This window comes from Phocoena sinus, chromosome 2, assembly GCF_008692025.1.
Source record: "Phocoena sinus isolate mPhoSin1 chromosome 2, mPhoSin1.pri, whole genome shotgun sequence".
NCBI lineage: Eukaryota > Metazoa > Chordata > Mammalia > Artiodactyla > Phocoenidae > Phocoena > Phocoena sinus.
The window spans coordinates 166,620,470-166,643,968 of record NC_045764.1 but is presented as its reverse complement, the minus strand read 5'-3'; the positions used below and the strand labels follow the sequence as shown (position 1 = coordinate 166,643,968).

General features: G+C 49.1%; 1 protein-coding gene across 4 annotated transcripts in view; it reads right to left on the bottom strand.

Moving 5' to 3' along the window:
- RIN3 (Ras and Rab interactor 3) overlaps positions 1 to 23,499 on the bottom strand; it is a 117,313-nt gene that overhangs the window by 79,829 nt on the left and 13,985 nt on the right. For all 4 annotated transcript variants that reach the window (XM_032620026.1, XM_032620035.1, XM_032620018.1 and 1 more), the window contains exon 2: positions 1,935 to 2,142. In XM_032620026.1, coding sequence (XP_032475917.1) covers positions 1,935 to 2,142 — 208 coding nt within the window. The remainder of the gene's footprint in view (positions 1 to 1,934; positions 2,143 to 23,499) is intronic.

Here is a 23,499-nt window from a genome sequence, read left to right as displayed (position 1 = left end):
CAGTTCGAAACTGAAAGCCTTTAGGTGGGGAGGAATGAAACAACAGATCTTGTTTCCTTCAGGACACGGTCTCCCTGCCTCCCCCCCCCCCTCCACCCCTCGCTGCAACCCTCTCCTCAGCTGGGGCCATGCCCCGGGGGAGGCCTCTCCTGGCCCCAGAGGGATTCAGCTGGGTCTTTAGGCCTCTACGGTCCCCACTCACTATGGCAGGAGGCTCTGTGGGACTTTGTGGGACTTTGCTGGAGGCCCCATGAGTTCCAGTAATTCCAAAGTTCAGGTACAACTGCTGACTTGATGGATTTTATCTAGTCCAGGATGAATTAGTCTGCTAACTACCTGAGCCCCCTGTGTTTAGGAGCTTGGACTATTCCCCGGACACAGTGTAGCGATACATACCACATTGAAGGTAAGAAGAGCAAAAAATGGCTATAAGATGCAATTCCATCTCGGTCAAAAACAACCTGTGTGTATGATACAGCACAGGGGCTCCCCGACTGCCTGGGTTCAAAAGGCAGCTCAGGCACTCGATCGCTGTGTCCCCTGGGGGAGGTCACTTAACTGCTTCGTATCTCAGTTACTTCCTCTGTGAAATGGGTATATTAGTATTACCTACCTCAGAGGGCTGCTGTGAGGATAAAGTGTGCTTATACACGTGACAGTGTCCAGAACACAGTAAAGTGTTTGGTGAATGCTAGCTGTTACAGATGTGGGTGTCTGCATGGAAGATGAATGGACAGATACGCCACACACGCCCAGCAGAAATGACTTCTGGAAGCAGACCGGTGGCTACCAGGGGCCAGGGGAAGAAGGAATGGGAGTAACTGCTTAATGGATACGGGGTTTTATCTTGGGGTGATGAAATGTTTTGGAACTAGATAGAGGTGGTGCTTCTACAACCTTGTGAATGTACTAAATTGTGCACTTAAAAAATGGCTACTTTTGGGGCTTCCCTGGTGGCGCAGTGGTTGAGAGTTCGCCTGCCGATGCAGGGGACACGGGTTTGTGCCCCGGTGCGGGAAGATCCCACATGCCGCGGAGCGGCTAGGCCCTTGAGCCATGGCCGCTAAGCCTGCGCGTCCGGAGCCTGTGCTCCGTGACGGGAGAGGCCACAACAGTGAGAGGCCCGCTTACCGCAAAAAAAAAAAAAAAAAAAAAAAGGCTACTTTTGCGTTATGTGAATTTCACCTCAATTTTAAAAAAGCCCCAAACAAAAAAAGACTTCTGGGAAATAGGTTAGGTGAAAAAGAGTGGGTGGCAGAGACCTTTATCAGACACTTTACTTCTTACTTTATCACTTCTGTCCAGCTTGATATTTTTTTTACAGTAAATACTTATATGTATCACTTTTAAAATTAAACAAATTAAAAACAATTTTAAAGGAAGTAGCACGTAAGAGAAAATGCGTGGTGCGTGGCATCTATCTTCCTCTGTAATGCTTACGCCATGAGGAGGCAAATACTATTAATGGCCCCATTTCAAAGTGAGAAAAGTGAGGCTCAAAAAATTGAAGCCCTTTCCCAACTCACAGAGCTTGACTCCAAAACAAGACAAAACAAAACACTTTCGATTCCATCACACAGCCCCTCATATTCACATGTAAAATAAGGGGGTGTAAAATGATTTCTCAGTTCCCTCCGGCTCGGAGGCTCTCTAGTCCCTGGCTGAGTTCTCAAAGTGTCAGTCCTGCCGCGGGCACCCATACGCCCAGAGAGCCCCTGCCAGCCGTACATCCCCAGTGGGACGGACACCTGCTCCCCAGGGCAGAAACCACACCTCCCACCAGTCCCTTGCTCCTGAGTTCTGGTCGAAAAGCTGATAAAACCTAAGAAAAGAGAGCAAATGGGCAGCTGTCCAGAGGGCAGCTACTTCCGTGGGAGCCCGCGCAGTTCCCGACAGCCGTGCCCGCCTACCGGCCATGAGAGACCCCGACTCACCCCGGCCGCCTCCCGGTGCAGGATCCTGGTCGCCTCTGCCCGGCCCAGACCCAGATGCAGCCACACCGGGCAGGTCTTGACGAGCTTCTCCAGGACGCTGATGCCCCGGAGAGGAAGGCAGTTCTTCGGAGTGACTGGCAGACGAGGCCCCACGCCATCTTCCTTCTCCTCTTGCTGTCCCTCTCCTTTGCCAACATCTGGAATAGGACTGAGAACAGAATCAAATGACCAGCCCGTCCTGCTGCCAGCCCAGAGAGGGGTTTACAACAAACGGGGATTCACTTCAACCATGCTTCTTTATTCAGCATCTATGTAGCCAGGGGCCCTTTGGGGAATTAAATGAACAAACCGTGATCTTCGCCTTAAGGCGCTTATAATAAAATGAGTGAGACATACACAGAAAAAACCAGCTGTAGCACAAGATTGGAATAAATGTAACAGGAGCACAGTGCAACGGAAGTAGCTAATTCCAAGCCAGGGTGGGTTCAGGAAAACAACGGCATTTGAGCAGAGCCCCGAAGAGGGTTTTTAAAACACTTTTTAATTGAAGTGTAATTTATACACAGTGAAATGCACTAGTCTTTAGTATACAGTTAGACAAAGTTTTACATATGTCTACACCCGTGTAACTACCACCCAGATCAAGAGAGAGAGCTGTGTTACCCAATACCATAGCCACTAGCCACATCAGATCTTAAAAGTGAGTTGTCTGAACCGAGACATGCTCTAAGTATAAAATACACACAGGATCTCAAAGACTTGGTATGAAAAAAAAGGCAAGACCACAAAATAGTTCACTAATAATATTTTACATTGATTGTATATTGAAAGGATAATTTTCGGATATACTGAGATAAGTAAAACATTATTAAAATTAATTTCACCTATTTCTTTTTACTTCCGGTGTGGCTACTAGAAAACTTAAAACCAAATGTGTGGCTTGCATTATTTTTCTATTAGATATGCCGATACAGACATTTCCAGAAGGCTTTCTCGTGCCCCTCCCAGTCGACACTCCCTGACCCCCAAGCTGACGATGTAAAACGTCAGGGTCCCTGGGGAAAGGAAGAGAATCACAGGCCTGAGAAATGGCAAGACAAAGTAGAGGTCCAGTCTAAGAGATTCCAGACCGTTCCCAACATGCTCCCTCCACCCGACCCCCTACACACTGGCATGTGAGTTTTGATTCCAGAAAAGGAGGAACAGCATCTTGGTGCCTCAAATCCTGAGTCGGGTGGGCTGTGTGGTCTGTTTGCCTTCTACCTGAGGAACGAAATCTCAGGATATCTACAGGGGTGAAAACCTTAAATCAGACAGAAGGGGCTAGTCATAAAGCCAGGAAGATGTGGCTGGTGCCTCTCCTTTGCTCCGTGTCCCCTGATGTTGCCCACGGGCACCAGAGATAAAGCTGGTTGTTAAGGAGCTGCCGTGGGGTGGGGTGGGAGGAGGCCAGGATGAGCCCTGTTGGAGGCACAGAAAAGTGGGATCATTTGCTGAGGTCAGAGGGCAGCGGGAGCCAGGAGTCCTGACGAGGGGACGAGCATTTCCTCAAGGGGAGGGCGAGGGTCCTGGTGGTTCTCTGGATGGTGGGGAGACTGGGAAGTGTGGGATTAAACAGGTCTAGCGGTGTTGGGTTTTGCAGAGACCAGACTAGAAAGGTGTGTGGTGATGAGAGATCCGGCAATGTCAGTGTGCTAAAAATTCCCTCCTCTGACGCCTCCACTCTAAACCTTCCGAGGAGCCCTCCCTCCCTGGATGCTGCGTGTGCCGTGGTTTCCTATGGATTTCCCCTCTGGGTCCACACAGAAGAGTGTGCCACGTCACCAGGCCGACAGGAGTGTCCCAGGCAGCTGCAGGCGTCATGGGTCTGGAAGGGGCAGCAGGGCAGCCCCATGGGTGTCCACAGGCTGTGGAATTGGGTCTCATCTGGAGCTCAAGGCCAGGGCGGCCCAGCTCATACTGATGTGACCTCTTCCCAAGCCCTGAAATGTGGTCCAGCATCTCCTCTGGGAAAGCAGTGAAAACAGTGGAGGCCAGAATTACCCAGAAACAAGCATTCGGGGCCTGTTAGGTTTTTCCAACCTCCCTTGGAAACACAAAACATCCTCTGGCACCAAAAAGGCTTTATAATCATCCTAAAACCTTCTCACTTGGCCCAGGGCTTCCCCCAGAGGCCAGTTAGGACTCTAATGGCAGCTGGAGTGACAGCAATTGGCTCCCTCTCTGCCACTAACTAGGCTTAGGTAGCTTAGTTAAGTCCATGGGTAAGACTGTTCCCTCTTAGGGTCTCAGTTTCTACCTCTGTCTGCTTCTCAGACTAAACCACTCAAGAGGCCAAAGGCTCTTGAGATATTGCTTTCCAGGAAGTCTTCCAGTGTTCTCCTTTCCCGCTGGGTGGGCCAGGGCAGGAGTCACAAGGGCTTGCTCAGGGCCCCCCAAGTGGTGGCTTGGCAGGACCTGACGCTTGGAGTGGAAGCTGTAAGTGTCAAAGGCCGCAGCAAGGTCTAGACGTTACAGAAGGAGCAGCTGAGGCTAGGGGAGGTTTGGGCCTTGCACCAGGTCACAGGAGCAGCAGAGCGAGAGCCCTGAAGGGATAGAGTGACACGGACACCTGCTGTGACCAGGCCAAAGAATGGTAACGGGGCCAGGAAGTTGCCTCCTAATCTCTGAGTCCCTGCTGACCTTGGGCCTCTAGATGCCCACTTGCGACTATTAAATGTTGGTGCTGATGCTGGGGCTCCAGGCTGGACTGCCGGGCTCGAGCAGGATGGCAGAGATGTGAACGCCCTGAGCCGGCACCCGGGCAGGCTGCTTCCCTGCCATGATTACTGTTATTAAACAGCTTGGCCACACCAGCTCTAACTGCCAGGGACCATCACTGAGCCCACATTGGATATGTCATCTGCTGGCACGGTCGGCCACCCCAGCTCCCACGCCCTCCCTCTCACCAGCCAAGATCCAGCTGAGGGCCCTGCGAAGGCAGCCACGGGGGCCCCGGGTAATTAATGGCACTGTTAGCACAGAATAATGAGGCTAAAAACTTTAAAGCAATTCCACCGGAAAGACAAACCATTCCATGACGCGTTTTCCTTCTGCTTGCTCACGGGAAGTAGAGCAATTAGCTGTAATCAGCAGTCCTAACAGCCTTCCGATTCAAGGGGCAGGTTGTCCGTGCTGCCCCACCCAGACGCAGTGTGGTCAGACACCAGGGAAATCCTTGCCCTGGGCCACAGGGACAAGGCCTGGGCTCAGCATCCTGGCCTTAGCTCCAAGGGAAGGAGTGACCTGGCGTGGTGCTGCATCCGGTCACCGGCCTATGAAACCTGGGTGAGGTGGGGAGGAGAGCTCTGCTCTGGGGTGGAGAGGCCGCCCGAGGGGGCCACCCAGGTGGTGTGGTGTCAGCTCGGGGTGCAGCATCCTGGCTGGATGCTGCCTGTGTGGAAGAAGGCCCCGCCATTTCCCAGCTCATGAGGGCGCCAGCTTCGGGCTGCCTGTGTGGGTCCCAGGGAAGCAGCTCAGAAAGTTCCAATGAAGCCTCATTGTAAGGAGAACTGAGGCCCCCTTGTACAGACTTGGCCGGAACCTGGGGGGAGTGTGGGATGGAAGGGGAGGACCAGGAAAAGGCCGTCTCCATCCCAGCCACGATCCTGACCTCAGGCAGGCCTCACCGCAGCTTCAAGGCCAAGTGGCTGTATTGACATAAAGAGACCTGGTCCCAGCGATCGATGTTACGGGACGGCCCGATCACTCTGTGCAAGGTGCACGAGTACACAAATGACACGAGGGCCAGGGCAGGAGGGGCCCTGGTAATGCCAATCAGGGCAGCAATGTGCCTCTTCATCCGTAAGTAGCCCACAGCACACAGGCATCCTCATACCTACTGGAGTGGGCTGCACTGTGTCCGCCAAAGAGACATGCCCAAATCCTAACACCTGGCACCTGTGAATGTGACCTCATTCGGAAAAAGGCTCTTTGTAGATGTAGTTAAGTTACAGATGGCATCATTCTGGATTTAGAATGGGCCCTAAATTCAGTGAGAGACAGAGGAATTCCCTGGAGGTCCAGTGGTTAGGGCTCCACGCTTCCACTGCAGGGGGCGCGGGTTCGATCCCTGGTCAGGGAACTAAGATGTCACAATCCACGTGGCGTGGCCAAAAAGAAAAAGAGACACAGAGATACAAGAAAGCCATGTGAAGGCAGAGGAAGAGAGTTGAGTTATGAGTTTTGAACACCAAGGATTGATGGTCACCACCAGAGGCTAGGAGAGAGGCATGGAACATATTCTTGCTTTAGAATCCGCCTGCCAACGCAGGGGACGCGGGTTCGAGCCCTGGTCCGGGAAGATCCCACATGCCGTGGAGCAACTAGGCCCGTGCGCCACAACTACTGAGCCTGCGCTCTGGAGCCCCTGCTCCACAGCAAGAGAAGTCACCGCAGTGAGAAGCCCACGCACTGCAACGAAGAGTAGCTCCCGCTCTCCGCAACTAGAGAAAGCCCGCACACAGCAACGAAGACCCAATGCAGCCAAAAATAAATTAAATAAATAAATAAATAAATAATAAAATAAAATAAAAAAATAAAGACGAGGATACTGAGGCACAGAGAGACTAACTAGCTCATCCAAGGTCACACAGCCTATAAATGGCAGAGCTGACGTTCAAACCCAGACAATCTGGATCCAGAGTCTGTGTTTATAACCTCTACACTATTCTACTTCTTGAAGAAATTTTAAAAATTTCCCATGTATATGTATCCTTGTAGTACCTGGCAAAGAAAGAGCGTTCATTAATGTTTTTTTTATCCCATTTGGAATATACACAAACACACACTGAGACATAGAAATATAATGATACACAAAAATAATTTCCTGAAGGCTCTGTGAGACATCATTAAGGACAGTTTCTTCTGAGAAGTGCAGGGGAGTTGTTTCAATTTTGTATGCTAATTATGCATTATTTATAGGATTAAAACTCATTTAAAATAAATATGTGAAAATACATCTGTTTGTCACAAAAATGCATGCAGGGTGGAGACCTGGTGGCTTTGGGGCCTCCCGAGCCCGCGTGTTATCCCAGCTCTGCACTGACTCGCTAAGGGGCTTAACTGCCGACATAACCACGCTGACTCCAGTTTCCTCTTCTGTAAAACGGGGAGTAAGTAAAACCAGCGGAGAGGGTTTCTCTTGGGCGTAAATGAGATGAGAGGACACACCGTGCTTGATGATTATCTCTGGAGTGATAAAGGGTAAACCTCTAAGAGCTGTAACTGAATTGCCTGGTGGGGCTCCTGTGCCCACCGTGAGCCTCCAGAAGCCCAAAGCCTTCCTCCTTTTGAAATGGCGCCGACTTCTCGAGCTGGGGCTGGACCGTCCAGAAGCCCCAGAGGGGAGTTTTCTCTGGCTCTGACCTTGGAGGCCCGGAGAACCAGCCGTGCCTTGACACTCCCAGGGTGAGGGAGGACAGTCGCTCATTGCTGTCCCCCGCCCCCGCCCTCTCCCTTCTCCTCCATGCTGACTGCTCTTAAATGAAATGACTCCCTCTGTAGAGAGAGGAAGGGACCAGATGACAGGGACAGGCGTGTAGGGGTGTGGGGGGAGGTGGGATGTTGCAGGAAGAGGCAGCAGCCTCTCAGTGGACCCCTCTCACGACAAACTCACAATCAGAGATACGGTGGTCATTTCACACACTCTGCATAGCCTGAAGATGACGAACTAGGACTCACACAGCCTCAGCCCCAATCCCTGCCATATCTGGCCGTGGGACCTAGGACAAGGTATTTAACCTCTACGGGCCTCAGTTTTCTCATCTGTGTAATGGAGCTGGTAATACCTGCCACATGTAACATGCATCAAGCATCGTCTGATACATGAGAACACCTCAAACAGGTCATTATTCTACCTGGGGTAACCACGCACATGGTCATGCCCTGTTTCTCTTACGAACACCAGCAACATGAGAAATGGCCTAAGATAGGCGAGAGCCCATTGCTCAGCCCCTAAATGGCACTAGAGCACCAACGGGGTACAGCACTCCATGAGAATGAAGACAGTTGCACCTGCTCTGAAAATGATTTCCAAAATCTAAAAGAGACGGAGGTGCCGTAGCCCAGGCCCCAGCAGCCCCACTCCCAGGACGCACACGGTATAAGGAGATGATTGATAATGGAAGCATTTATAGTAAGAGAAAATGGGGACAACCAAAGTCCGTCCATGAGAGAACGATAAATAAGTTGTGATTAGTCCACCCTGGACTATCGCACAGCTGCTGAAAGGTAGGAACCAATCGCTACACGGTTAAATCTCAAAGTCCTGTCAACTGCATGAATATTAATTCCCTGATCTTGATTCTTGTGCTGAGGTTAGGTAAGAGAATGTCCATGTTTGGGAAATACCCACTGAAATATATGGGCGTAAAGAGGCACAATGTCTGCAAATTACTGTCACAAGGTTCAAAAAAAAATGAAGGAGGCAGAGAGAACCAGCAGATGTGACAAAATGTTGATAACTGGTAAATCTGAATGAAGACTGTACTACAGGAATTCATTGTACTAACCCTGTAACTTTTCTGCGAGTCTGAAATTATTTCAAAAGAAAAAAGTTAACGAGTTTTTAAAGTCAAGCAAACCAAATCCCCAGTGTTGAGTGAAGAAAGCAAATTACAGAAGGAATGAAAATATTTCTATAAAGTGTAAAAACGTACACAACAGTTCTGTGTCTTGTTTGTGGATACACATGCGCACCAAATTCAGGATAATGGTGACCTCGGAGGGGCTGGAAGAAAATGGGATCAGGGAACTGTGTGAAGGAGGCTTCAGCCAGTTCTGTAATGATTTGTTTGCTTGTAAAACACCTGAAGCAAATATGGCAAGAGGGTAGGATTTAACAAAGCTGAATTATGGGTGATCAGGGCATTGCTATGTTTTTCCTCTAGGTTTCGCTACCTTTGAAATATTTAATTAAAAAGCAAAACAAAAACCCCACATGCACACACCTTCTCCCAAGGTCCCAAAGCATGTCACAAGCCAAGGCGATATAGAGCGGGGGAGGGGGGGGGCGCTCTCTGAACACCTAAGCCTGTTCTTTCCACCAGGGCAATTTCCCTGGGATTCACTCCCGCTTTTTTTTTTTTGTCATTTTTAAGTCAGTTCTGGAGCCTTGAGGGCCTGTGCTGAAAGGTCATCAAGATGAGTCCATTCAAAGAATCAGGCCCCAGGGGACTTTTAGGAACATCCTCTGACAGCTGCCACAAGGTCACCAGAGCAGAAGCCAGAGGAGGTCACTGGGGCTGTTTCTCTGCACCGTGGCCGGCACAAGACTTGGGCCAAAGAGCAGCAGCTGATGGCAGAGGGAGTAACAGCTTGGAGTTCCAACTCCAGGTGAAGATGCCAACGGGAACAGTCCAGCACGGGCGGCAGGCATCTGGGGCTGGGAGCCGCCTCCGGAGGCTCTGATACGATGAACAAACACCCCTCCTGGGCTCAGTGTCCCCCACTGTAAACAGGAAGCCTATGCCACTGAGAAAATAAAATTCATATTTTATGGCAAGACGAGAAAATTTAAACATAAACGTTTTCTTTGCCGGTTTGGGCCTCCTCCCTCCTCTTTAGCGTGTGCTGTGCTTCTGCATTAACCAGACCTCCTTAGGAGATAACGTTCCTTCTTAATCTTGTAAGGGGCCACGATGACCCATGACCCACTGCGTGCTTTGTAATGTAGATCTGGATTCTGTAAACTGTCAATTATATGTCATTTGAGTATGGCCCTTTGTCTCAAAAACGTATCTACCTGTGTTTTGACCTCTAAGGGGTGAACAGTTTTCAGAGCTCTCTGAAAGACTGTCTCCAGGGTTATAATGCTCAGGTTGGCTCAAACAAAATTTTCCATTTCTTTCCAGATCAACTACTGATGAACTCTTTCATCTACACCACTTACCTCAAAGGTTGTGTGAGGGTCAAATGGGACAGCATAAGGAAGAACCCAGACACAGCGGACACTTAAGTGGTAACTCCTAGATGAGATGGAGAGCTCAAGACAGTTCATGGGGGAAGTCAAGGCTCACCAGACCCTGGGGCAGAGCAGGGAAGAGGTTCCCGCTGGTAAAGGAGAAGGATCTGGGAACTTTAGGGGTGGGGGAGCCCCCCTGGAACTGAGTTCCCCTGCCAAGTTTATGATTAACCTCTCAATCCAAAACTTTATTCCCTTTCTTGTCCCGCCCCTGTTCCCCTCAGGATTGAGGTGTATCAAAGAAAAATGGAAATTAAAACTGAGTAGGGCACTTTGGGGCCTTCCTGGATACAAAATCCCCTCGTTGTCCCCCGTTTCTTGTTTGTAGAAAAAGGCTTTGGTCTCCTAGGCCTTCCTTGAGTTCCAAAGAGCAGATTCAAGCAGTTACTAATTAGGGAAGTGAAAGAATGAAGAAACAAAGGGAAAGTAGTCAATCAAGAAAAGTAAAGACAGCTTAAACAATAGTTCCGTGATAAAACAGAGTCCTAGTTCCTCCTCAAGGGATATACATAACAATCATTCTGCAGAAACTAAGACAAGCCACCCAGGTGGAGGACGGTGACTACACGCTGACCATAATAAGCAGGAGACCCCAGACTGGCTGGAACCAGGTTGATGCTTAAGATTCCCAAAACACCACCCTGATACCTCACCACCAACGAATCAGAAGATCCCTGAGCTGCAACCCTCACTCCAAATGTTGCCTTTAAAAACCCTTCCCTGGGCTTCCCTGGTGGTGCAGTGGTTAAGAATCCACCTGCCAATCCAGGGGACACAGGTTCGAGCCCTGGTCCGGGAAGATCCCACATGCCGTGGAGCAATTAAGCCCGTGCGCCACAACTACTGAGTCCGCGCTCTAGAGCACGCGAGCCACAACTACTGAGCCTGCGTGCCACAACTACTGAAGCCCGCGTGCCTAGAGCCCGTGCTCCACAACAAGAGAAGCCACCGCAATGAGAAGCCCACGCACCGCAAAGAAGAGTAGCCCCTGCTCGCTGCAACTAGAGAAAGCCCACACACAGCAACGAACACCCAAGGCAGACAAAAATAAATTAATTAATTAAAACAAAAACTAAAACAAAAAACCCTTCCCTGAAAGCCATTGGGGAGTTCGGGTCTTTCTTTTGAGCATGAGCTGCCCATTCTCTTTGCTTGACACCTACAGTAAACGCTGTACTTTCCTTCACTACAACCTGGGCTCAGTAGACTGGCTTTGCTGTATGTGGGTGAGCGGACCCAAGTTCTGTTGAGTAACAAGCATACCAAAAGACCTGTTGGAGCAGTTGGTATGGATCAGTGATGTGCTAGTAAGCACTGGTCTAGGACAAAAAAAAAAAAAAAAAAAGTCCTGATATGTAGTGAATGCTGATTGCCATTGTAAGTACTCCCACCATTGCTGATAACAAGCTATCAATGGCTTAACAATTAGCTTAAAGTTCCTAAATATTGAACAATAGGCCTTTGTGAACCTATCAGCTGCAGCACACCCACTGGAATTTTAACACTGTCCTCTACCTCAGATGTTCCCCTAACACTGGAGTCCTTTCTGTACCATCCCAACACGTAGTTGTATCTGTTTGAAGACCTCTAATGACGGGGTGCTCACTACCTCACTGGGAAACCCATTCCAAGAAGTAATCCTCAATTTCTATTGAGATGAAATCTGCTCCTCTGAAATTTCTCCTTTTGTTTCTTTCTCTACACTTTTTAAGGCCACAGGGACAACTCATCCCACCCCCACACAGCCCTTCAACTATGTGGAGAAGGCCAGCACATCTCCTCCCCCCACCCCTAGTGCCATCTCTTCTCCAGGTTGAAGAGCCCCCCTCTTCCACGTGGTACCCAGAGGTAACATTTACCAGCTATTCCCCTGTGGCTGACACTGAGCCCCACAGTGGTTTACACATATTGTCTCCATGAATTTGCATACGGAGTGGTTTGCTTTTTAATAATATTTTAAGGTGTACAATGCAATGGTTTTTAGTATAATCACAGAATTATGCAACTGTCACTACAATCAATTTTAGGACGTTTTCACCACCCTAGCAAGGAATCCTGTTCTCATTAGCTGTCATTCCCCATTTCCTCCTAATGCCCCAGCTGGTGTCAACCACTTATCCATTTTCTGTCTTAATAGGTTTGTCTTCTGATATTTCATATATGGAATCATACAATATGTGGTCTATATTTGGTTTCTTTCACTTGGCATAACGTTTTTAAGGTTCACCCCTGTGGTCACAGCTCACTGAATGCATCAGTGCTTTATTTCTTTTTATTCCCAAATAATATTCCATTGTATGGACATGCCACATTGTACGTACCCATCAGTTGATGGACATTTGTGTTATTTCCACTTTTTGGCCATTATGAATAATGCTGCTGATATTCAAGCATGAGTTTTTGTACAGACATTGTTTTCAATTCTCGTGGGTATATACCTAAGATTAGAATTGCTGGGTCATATGTTAACTCTATATTTAGCATGTAAGGAACTGCCAGGCTGTTTTCCAAAATGGCTACATAACTTACAACTCCACTGGCCGTTCAGGATGGTCCCAATTTCTCCACATTCTCATCAACACCTGTTATTATCTATCTTTATAATTATAGCCATCCTAGCAGGTATAAAGTTGTATCTCATTGTACTTTTTTTTCTTCCAATTTTACTGAGATATAATTGACATACAACACTGTATATTTAAGGTGTACAGCATAATGATTTGGCTTACATACATCATGAGAAGATCGCCACAATAAGTTTAGTGAATATCTCATTGTGATTTTGATTTGCATTTCTCTGATGTATAAGTACGTTGAGAATCTTTTAGTTATTGGCCATTTGTATACATTCTCTAGAAAAATGTTTATTCAGATTCTTTGCCTGTTTTAGAATTATTTATCTTTTTATTGTTAAGTTCTTTATATGTAGATTCAAGTGCCTTATAAGGTGTTTGGTTTGCAAATATTTTCTCCCATTCTGTGCATTCTTTTAATTTTCTTGATGAAAAGGTGAAGGTGTCGTTTGAAACACAAGTTTTTAATTCTGGTGAAGTCCAATTTATCTATTTTCTCTTTTGTTGCTTGTACTTTTGGTGTCATACCTAAGAAATCAACACCTAATTCAAGATCATGGAGATTCACCTCTGTTTTCGTCTGAGACCTTTTACACTTAGGTCTTTGTTCCATTTTGAATTAACTTTTGTGCATGGTGTGAGGTAGGGTCCAACCTCCTTCTTTTGCATTTGGATATTCTGTTGTCCCAGAGCCATCTGTTGAAAAGACTATTTTTTTCCCCATTGAATTTTCTTCACACCCTTGTTGAGAATCAGTTGATCATAAATTATGGAGTGGTTTTGAGCCCCCTCATCTGCACCGTTTTTATCCTTCTGAGTATCCACTGTTTTATCATCCTGTCTTTCTCCATCTGAAATGTCGAGTCTCGAGCAGGGAAAGGATTCCCCAGGTGTGCCTTGAGCAGCTCAGAAAAGAGCATGACCATCACCTCCCTCAATCTAGATAGTTTCCTCCTATTAACATGACCTAAGACAGCATCAGCTTTTCTGTAGCTGCATATATAACATTGTTGGGGGACTATAGGAAATTTTTTTGGATTCTAAGGTTGTGGTCACGTGGTAGAAAGGAAGGGAGATAACAAGAGTTTAGGAGATGAGTAGTTACGTGCAAATCCTGTATTCATCCGGAGAATGGGTATGATATAAAGGAAATGGCACTGAGCTCAGACTCAAGAGGCCACGGTCTGGTTGTGTTGTTCACTCTGTGACCTTGGGTAACTCACTTCCCCTCTCTAGGCTCAGCGGCCTCTTCAGTAAAATGAGAAGACTAGACTAGATCTGGAATGGTAAGTAGGTTGGATTTCCCTGTGAACCCCAGTTGATAGGCAGTAGCTGCCTGGACTGTTATGCTAAAGGCTCAGCCGAGAAAGACTGCTGGGATCTCCTAGTGATGTCTGCCACGGGCTCTGTCCTGGGCTATGCATTGTCTGAGCACGGACGAGACCCAGGACTGGGGCTCCTTGCAGCGCTATGCATTCCATGATTCTGTGACTCAACTGACCCCTGGCCCGGTGCCACCGGAAGGCATTCTGCCGAGCCAGGCTGGCTCTGGCCCAGCAGACAGCCTGAGAGAAGGCAGGCAGCCAGGCCAGCTTCTCTGTGGCTTCCGCTCCGCCAAGTGCTTTTTCCTGGACATGTGGAAGCTGAGCTACAGCTGCCGCCTGGGTGCACCTCCCACCCAGCCTTTGGAGGACACAGAACCGACAACGCAGCTCCAGGATGACCAGAGAGGTACGTGGAGATGGAAGAGAGGCAGCCGGTTTCAGAATCAGCATCTCTCACATGTATAATGTGCAAACGCTCGGCCAATGCTTCCAGCCCAGTTCCACGGGCCAAATAACCGCAAGAGGCCCTAGCGGGTCCCCACAGACGCCTGAGGCTCCAAGGACTGTGCTTGGAATCCTGTTGTGAGAAAGCTCCCTACGTGTCTCCTCACCCCGAGACCAAAAGGCCTTCCAAGGCGAGGTGGAGCACGGGTGCAGCCTGAGCCCCCGACCCCTCGGTGGGTCACCCCAGGGAAGCCGGGACTGGGCTCGGCAGGCCCCTGCCCAGAGCCTCGCAGAGGGGAAGTCAGCTCAAGCAGGTCTTCCGGGCCCCGGAAGTGCTGGAACGGGTCTGGCTGTCTCAGTTCGCACGTCATAGCCCACATCAAGGGGTCGAGTGGGTCAAAGGCCTTCAAACTTTCCACACCTGTGTGCTGCTGGACTCTGCCACCCAGCGTGTGTCAGGCAGTGACCGGCTTGCAGCCCTGCCCCCAGGCGGCCTGCTGGATGCTCTGCTGTCCACCTGTCCACTGGGGCCTGGGTGGAGCCCGCGGGAGGCACTTGGCTTCAGTGCTGAGGCCCTTCTGGTGGCTGTTCCCACACGCCGTTTCTCAGCTGCTCTGACTGCTGGCTCACAGCTTCCCTCCGCCTGGCCTCTAGCCCTGGATGCCCGTGGCCTTCCCGGAACCGGGGCTGAGTTCCTCCACCCTCCCTCTGTAAGCTTCTTTGGCTCACGGGTGCCAGTCCCTTTCCCGATCCCAGCCAGGCCCTTGAATCCAGCCTGACGTGACCCAGCCTGCTTGTCCTGCTGACCTCCCCTCCCCCAATGCCAGGCCTAGGTTAGGACTGGCCACTCCCATCAGGACCCGGTTCATAGATGATGGTACCAATTCTGTCCCCAGTGCTGTGTGCAATTAGGCCTTGAGTGGTATGTCGACTAGCAGTTTAAGTATGGGCTCGGGAACCAGACAGCCTGGGTTAGAATCCCAGTTTAGTGGCCTCGGCAAGTAACTAAACCTCTCTCGCCTCAATTTCCTCATATTTAAAATAGGAAATATAAGCATCACTACGTTATGGAATTGTTGTAAGAGTTCAAGATACTGCCCGGCATATAGCAAACATTCAATGATGTTATCATACATTCATTCATCCAGTAAGTACTTACTGAGCATCTACTATGGACCAACACCATTCGAGACTTATCATAATAATACTTACAATAATAGTCACACATAGTGAAAGAGCACTGACGTTCCTTCCCCCGCCCCCTCCACCCTGAAAATTCTTGGAAATTTCACTGAACATGGAGATGGTTACTGGAGAAGACAGAATTTGGGGGACCAATTTCCTGGCTTAGACTGAAGCTGGAGGCAGTGCGGACACAAGAACCCTGATCACCAAGGCCAGTGGGCAGGCCCCGTGCATCTTTGTGATGCATGCACATTGAGATGTGCTGAGGCATCTCCAAGGAGACGGGGGGGGGGGGGGGGGGGGGGGGGGGGCCCCGCGGGTAATCAGGTGATGCCCCCGGGGGCGGGGGGGGGGGGGGGGGGGGGGGAGAGGGAGGAGACTGGGAGATGAGCAGACAGGGATGGGTGGGGAGGCACTTCCCCATACATCCTTTTGTGCCTTTTGGATTTGAACCATGTGATTATATCACCTATTGGAAAAAGAAGTAAAAGAGTTCGTAACTTTGAAAAAGAAAAGTTCTCGTCAAGGGGGTTTCAGATGCGGAACTGAGCTGCGTTCTGTACAAGGAGCACCAGAGAACTCTGCTTTCTTGTTTTGGTGAAAGCTGCACAGTGTAGGTCATGCCCCTTCTAGAATCTGTCTCAAAGAGATACTTTTAAAATGCAGATAAAGCTTAATGGACAAAGATGTTCACTTGACTCACAGTGTGAGTCGTCAAAAACTGGAAACAATCCAAAGGTAAACAATACTGCTTGCTCCGTGCCCATCTCTTCCCCTCCCCAAACTCTGTTCTGGTGTCGGTCACATCTACCGCTGTGTGTCCAGGCTCAGCATGGAATAGGTGCTCAATAAACATTTTTCAATGACTGAGTGGTTAAGGAAATATTAGTACTATATGAAAGTGGCAACATTCCACCGTTTTTGACCTACAGAGAAAGTGATTTTAGATATTCAACCTAATACAAACACTGGAATAATAAATACATCTGTAAAGACAGAGCTGCACATGTGCAAAATGATGCTTGGACAGAGATACTCATTGGATTCATTGGAGTATTGTCTGTAATGGAGAAAAGACTGGAAACGATCTAATGTCCATCATAAAGGGACAGGTAAATCAATGAATACAACGCCTCTGTAAATACTATGCAACTGTAAAAAAAGAAAAAACGAAAAAAAACAAGGAAGCTCTCTGTGTACTGACATGGAAAGGTTTCCAGTGTATGTGGTTAAGTGACAAAAGCAAAGTACAGAACAGTATGTAGACTGTGCTCCCTTGTTGGAAAAAAAAAAAGAAGAACTTCCTGTATTTGCATAAAGTCTCTCTGAAGGAAAACAGAAGAAACTAATAATTAGTGGGGCAGGTATGTGAACGGCCACATGGGGGATAAGGTTGGTGGGAAGACTATTTCACTGTATGTCTTTTTTTTTTTTAATACATTTTTATTTTGAACCCTGCGAATGTATTACCTACTCAAAAATAAATTAGTAATGTTTCCAGAGATTTCTGTGTGCCAGGCATTGCTCTAACTGCTTCACATATATTAACTAAGTTAACCTTTTCAAACAACCCTAAAAGGGACTTCCTTGGCGGTCCATTGGTTAAGACTCCGTACTCCCAATGCAGCTGGCGCGGGTTCAATCCCTAGTCGGGGAACTAAATCCTGCATGCCACACAGAGTGGCCAAAACCAAGCCAAACCAAAACAAACAACCCTACAAGGTAACTCTGGTTATCGTTCCCATTTTACAGAGGGGGGCACTGAGACACAGATAAGTTAAGCAACTCACTGAGGCTGTGGAATGTGGCAGGGCTGGGATTTGAACCCTGGCCTTCTCTAAGTCTATAGTCCATGTACTTAACCACTCTGCCAAATCCCTCCAGACTCCTACTCACAATGTAAGGTTAAATAATAATCATTATAATACAATACAAGAAAGAGATGGAGGGTAGATCTTGTCCACAGAGTGGAAGACTTAATACTCTCACGGTATGAATTCTACACAAACTGACTGAAAGAATTGGTGCACTCCCAAAGAGAACCCCAAATGTGTTCTGTGAAAAGGCACATGCGATGCAAAGGGCCAAGAACATCCAAGACACACGTGAAGAAAAGGGTAGGATTGGTCTGCTGGATATCAAGACTTATGATGGAGCTACAGTGATTAAGAAGGTGTGGTATTGGTGCAGAGACAGACACGTAGGTCAGTGGACTAGAGGAGTCCAGAAATAGACCCCACCCACACAGTCACTTGATGTACATATGGTCACAGTAGAATGTTGAGGAAAGGACAGTCTTTGCAACAAACTGTGCTGAGACAACTGGGTATCCACATGGGAAAAAGACAGAAACGTGACCCCTTATTCACAGCTCATACAAAAATCAGTTCCACAAAGGCTCTTCTAACTTAAATGTAAAAAGCAAAACAAAAAAGTTTCTAGAAGGAAATAAAGAATACCTTCATAATCTGATGGAAGAGAGAGACTTCTTAAACAGTACACACACACACACCCCAACCTTAAATACACTGTTAAATTTGACTGCATTAAAGGACTTCTCTGGTGGTCCAGCGGCTACGACTCCGTGGTCCCAATGCAGAGGGCCCGGGTTCGATCCCTGGTCAGGGAACTAGAGCCCACATGCCACAACTAAAAGATCCCGCGCGCAGCAACGAAGATCCCTCGTGCCGCAACTAAGACCCAGCACAGCCAAATAAATAAATGATTTTAAAAATTGATGCATTAAAATGAAGACTTTCTGTTCATCAGGACACCATCAAGAGAGTGAAATTTAAGCCCTGCATGGGAGAAGACATTTGTAACACAAAGGGCTCAGAACCAGATTATACACAGAACTTTGACTCATCAATAATGAAAAGACAAGACAAACAAAAATGAATATAACAGAAAAATGAGCAAGAGGCTTGAGCCGGCACTTCACACAAAGGCTTTCCAAATGGCCAACAAAGGTCTGAAAAGCTTCTCAACAGCCTGAGGAATCAGGGAATCTGGAGTTTAAACTACAAGAGCCCCTGAGAACAGTTATCATGAGGCAGACCTACATGACGGGGCTGTGGAGGAGGCGGACCACTCCTGCTCTACCGGCAGGAGTATAAGCTGGTCCACGAGCGAGCGGCTGTTAATCCTGGGATTAAGTGATTTCTGTCTCCTTCTTGACACTTTTTTTTTGCACATTCCAAACTTTTACACTGAGTGTGTATTACTACGAAAATCAGAAAATAACAGGCGAACATTGCAGGGGACACAATTAAAATGGAAGAATAGACGCCCCGCAGAGAGTCTTCCTGGAAGATCAATGTGCTTGTCTGGCCTCTCCTTCACATACCACTGAGTGGAATGTGCAGGGATGTGAAAAGATTGCCGTAGTCCCTGGCTGGCTGCACCTCGGTCACCTGGACACACCAAGGGAAGGGCCTCTGACCCTAGGGAACAAACCCATGCTGACCCTCCCCTTACCTATGGCCCATTTACCTTCTCTGAGCCTCACTTCCTCTTCTGCAAAAAAAAAAAAAAAAAAAAAAGAGAGAGAGAGAGAGAAATGTCATCCTCATACTCATAGGGCCAAGTAGCTGGGCAGATCAGACAGAATTGCATATGGGAAGGGTGGACACCCAGACATAAGTAAATACATAAAACAGGTCTAAAGGAACCAAACTGATTCCAGAAATTATTTTTCAGTTGGTAGGGTTTTCCCCGTTCGTGATCTAGCCAGAGCTGCCCCAAAGAACTTCGTGCAGTGATAGAAATGTCCTATGTCTGCACCGTCCAGTATGGTCACCATCAGCTGCCTGTGGCCGTGGAGCATTTGCAATACGGCCAGTGCGGCTGTTACCTCATTTTAACTAATTTAATTTGTAAAATAGCTACATGTGGCTAGTGGCTATTGTATTGGACAGTGTAGGTCTAGACTTTTCTATTGTTTAAATCTTTTCAGCGTGTGTGAATTCGTGTACTGTGTGGGGGATCTGTTTTTAATTAGAAAGAAATAAAAAAGAAAGAAGATAAAAAAGACAACGATATACATGTCAATGTTATTACCATTAGCCATTACCTTACTTGGAAAGTTCTTTGGGAAAGGAGACTGTGCCCTCGGTCATTTGTTCCAGCGTTTAAGGCCCCCTTCTCTCAGGAGCTGCCCCCCGTGGCTGGTTGCAGACAAGGCCCCTTTTGCACATGGATCCCAGCCCAGGCCTCCCCAGGCCTGTCCCTACAGAGCTGCCAGAGTCCTTGCCCACCCTCCTTCCGCTGCTTTCTCCTCCCCAGATGAGCCAGGCTTGGAAAACAGGAGGCCTTGACAGCTCTGGGGAGGCCCTCCCTCTGCCCCTGCCAGCCTCCCTCCGGGAGCGCCCACACCACGTGGCAGCCCACAAGTCACACCGTGACCTTGGTCTCTGGCCTGGCCTGCTGCTTACTCAGCGGCTCCCCATCATCTGGGGGAAACGGGAAGGAGATTACAGCCCTCCCCTCTCGGGCTTGACAGTGGGGCTGAGGAGGGAGCAGCAGCCCCATGGCGGACAGGACTCAGCCCAGAAGGGGAGCCAAGGGCCCTCCACGCCCTCACCCAGGCCCCCACCCCCAGCCCCGCTGGACCTCTCCTGGCGTTTCTCTGTCCCTCACCCTTAGCGTCCGGAGCTTGACTGAATTCCACTCTGACACCAGCCTTTCAAGGTCTGTGAAATGAGACTGACGACTGTACAGACCCCATAAGGCTGCTGTGAGGACAAAACAGCCGACTGCATCCGGAGCTTCACAATGGCTCCGTCGATGGTTACTGTGGACACTACTCATGCTGGACAGCTCTGAGTGGTGCAGAAAATGCTTTGCCCTGGAAAGGGAGCCGGGCTCTATTCTAGCCTCTGCTACAGACTTGCTGTGTGTCCTAGGGCAAGCGCCCCACCCCCTCCCCGGGCCTCAGTTCTCTCAGTAGTGAAACAAGTGAAAGGATACCCATCCCTCCGCTCTTTCAGAGGTTGCCAGAAGGGTGAAACATGACCACAGAGCGAGAAGGATGTGCTTTGACAAAGTGAACCCCCATTTCTAAACTGGAAGTGGGGTCAGGTCCAGGGCCGGCCCAGGGCTTGGGGCCGAATGCAACGCTGACGCCCGACAGCTGCCCTCCTGCGGGCACTGCCCGCACCCCGAGGACACAGGCTGGGGACGCCAGGCCCCGACCTGCACCTTGCAGGAACTGCTACAGCACCACATTCCTCCACCCGCTGGGCAACACTGAGTTACCCTGCAGCCCACCTTACACTTGTCGTTACCACACTTCCTCGGCTTGGTCACGAGCACATCCCAGGCTCGCTGGTCCTGATGCTTCTTGGCAGTGTGCCTCCTGGGCCCGGGCCCACCTCACAAAACTAAATGGATGCCCCACCTCCCGCCTGAAATTCCACCCTCAGGGCTGCATCCTTTCTAGGGTTTTGGTACCCGGCTCCCGCCCGCCTCCCCCCGGCAGACTTTAAAGTGTGCATGGTCCCTAATGCCTTAGCATAAGGAAAGTTACTGGTGGTGAGTTTTCAAGTGCGGGAGGTGGAGGAAGCCGAGGCCACTGGCTCATTACCTTGGGGACCATCGAGAGGCACTGGGGCGGGGAGAGAGGAAGGTGCACTGAAGAGGAACACGCCATCCCTCCGGGTTAAAGTGTTTCCCAGCGACTCCAAGGACAGGGGTTATAGGGTGTGATTTGGTCGGTGGATGACAAGGGAGAGGCTGGCGGGTGGGGTCGGTGCCCCTTTCTGCACCTCCAAGGTTCTCCACCTGGCCCATCATATACAGCCAACTCAGGGAGGGGGCTACGAGGTCACCCCCTCCGTGGGGCTCAGAAGGCTGGGGGCAGCATCCCTCCCAGGATCCAGGCACACCTGGATCTAGGGGAGGCAGCAGGGTCTTGGAATCTTGGGATGCAGCACAGGGATGCAGGGAGCTCAGGGGTGAAGGCCAGAGGCTCTGGACTCGGACAAACCTGGATTCGGGTCCCGGCTCTGCCATGGATTGCCGAGGGCTTCCACTGAGTCACTTTCTGTGCCTCAGTTTCCTCGCCTGTAAATTGGGCACTGCAACCCCAGCCTCACAGGGCTGTGCCAATTAACTGAGAAACAGCTTTTAGCAAAGGGGTCTGACATAATCGCTGTAATATTAGTGTCAAATCTGTGAATGCCAACGATCCCCGATTTTTATGCCTTGATGGATACGCTGCTCCCTACAAAGACGCATCTGTGAGAATCACAGAATGTGACATACTGGCACTGACTGCTCCCCTCCTTGGAAACTGTCCTTTCCAAGCCTTGAATTTCACTGGAGGGAGAGAGGACCAAAGTCCAGGGACAGAAGGGATGGTGCCTATCTCAAGGACGTGTGCATCTTAAAAACAGACCACGCACAAGTCAGGCACTTCTTTTCTTTTTTTTTTTTCAGGCACTTCTTAATCCAGAGGAATGAACTGCTGATACTGACGTGCAGACAGTTTAGCGGAGAGCTTCGGGGCTGACTTATCTGTACGACGTACATACAGTCCATTCTCAGCATTTGTAGTTGGTATGTTTTGCAAAGTCGCCACGGACTCTGAGTTAACGGAAACAGAACCATTGCTTCTGGGGGAGGTAGGTTCCTGCAAGCTGCTGGTCACAACATTTTCATCAACTGATCAAGACCTATCTTATTTTATGTGTGTTTCTGTTTAAAGACACCTTATTTAATACATATCGTTGATTCATTAACCTTGAACTTCCAGCCAACAGCGCTACAATTCATGCCTGAGCAAAGCTTTTCTAAGACCCGTATTTTCTCCACGGGGCCCGTCACAACCTTCTCGCCCTTAGGAACCCTAGACAGCACTGCAGCACTACGCCCAGGGGACATTTTAAACAGCGAAAGCATCCGCCAAAAGCATGAAAATGCAAAAAACGTAACAGACCACGACGAGGACACTTGTTTGAAGTATGAGAACGGAAACTAGAAGGCAGGTTCGCCTTGCTCGGCGCCTCAGGTGGGAACGTGAGTGTCAGAAGATCTCTCATCACTCTGCACGGCTGCAAATGACTTCCAAAGCACTATGATTTGGGGGTTACGAATAAATCTCAGCAAGTAGGCCGATTTGCAAATACAGAATCTGTGAATAACGAGGATTGACCATAAACGTCCCCTCGCTAGGCTGGCACCAACTGTGGCCGACCTGGACACGCACCCTGGTCACAGTGTAGGGCCCAGCAGACCCTGGGAGCTGCCGTGGCGTCTGAACTAGGACCCAGCACACCTCTCGCCCTGGAGCGCAGGCCAGGCCCCAGCTCAACACCCATCCTGTAACTGCTGAGCCTGCTGGCCTGCCACCGTGGTCAGTTCCCGTCCGAGGTAGAGGACAGATCTGGGAGAAAAAGGGGAGGACGGTATTAGTGGCGGCTGCAGGGGAGCCTCTGGTGCCCCTGGCTGCACTCTCCCCCTCTCCATGTCCTCATGTCCAGACAGCCATGCAAACTGTGATACATCCATGCAATGAAATACTATCAACAATAAAAAGGAGCTCAGTACTGAGATACACAACACGGACGGGTCTCCAATGCCTTCCGCCAAGTGTAAGAAGCCAGACTCGCACGCAAGGCAGCGTTCACATGACGTTCTCGAAACAGCAGAACTCAAGGATGGAGAAGAGACGAGTGATGCCAGAGTTTGGGGCGGAGGAGGGGCTGACTACAAAAGGGCAGAGGGGAATTTTGGAGGGTGACAAAACTGTGCTATATCTTGATTGTGATGGAGGTTACCTGACTCTCTACGTTTGCCAAAATGTATAGAAAAGTACACAGAAAAGGGTGAATTTTACTCTATATAAATTTTACCTTGTTATGGCGTTGAAGTATGTCCCCCCAAAAGATATGTTGAAGTCCTAATCCCCAGGACCTCAGAATGTGACCTTATGTGGAAATAGGGTCGTTGCAGATGTAATTAGTTAAGATGAGGTCACACTGAAGCAGGGGTGAGGGCCCTAATCCGATACGACTGACATCCTTATAAGAAGGGGA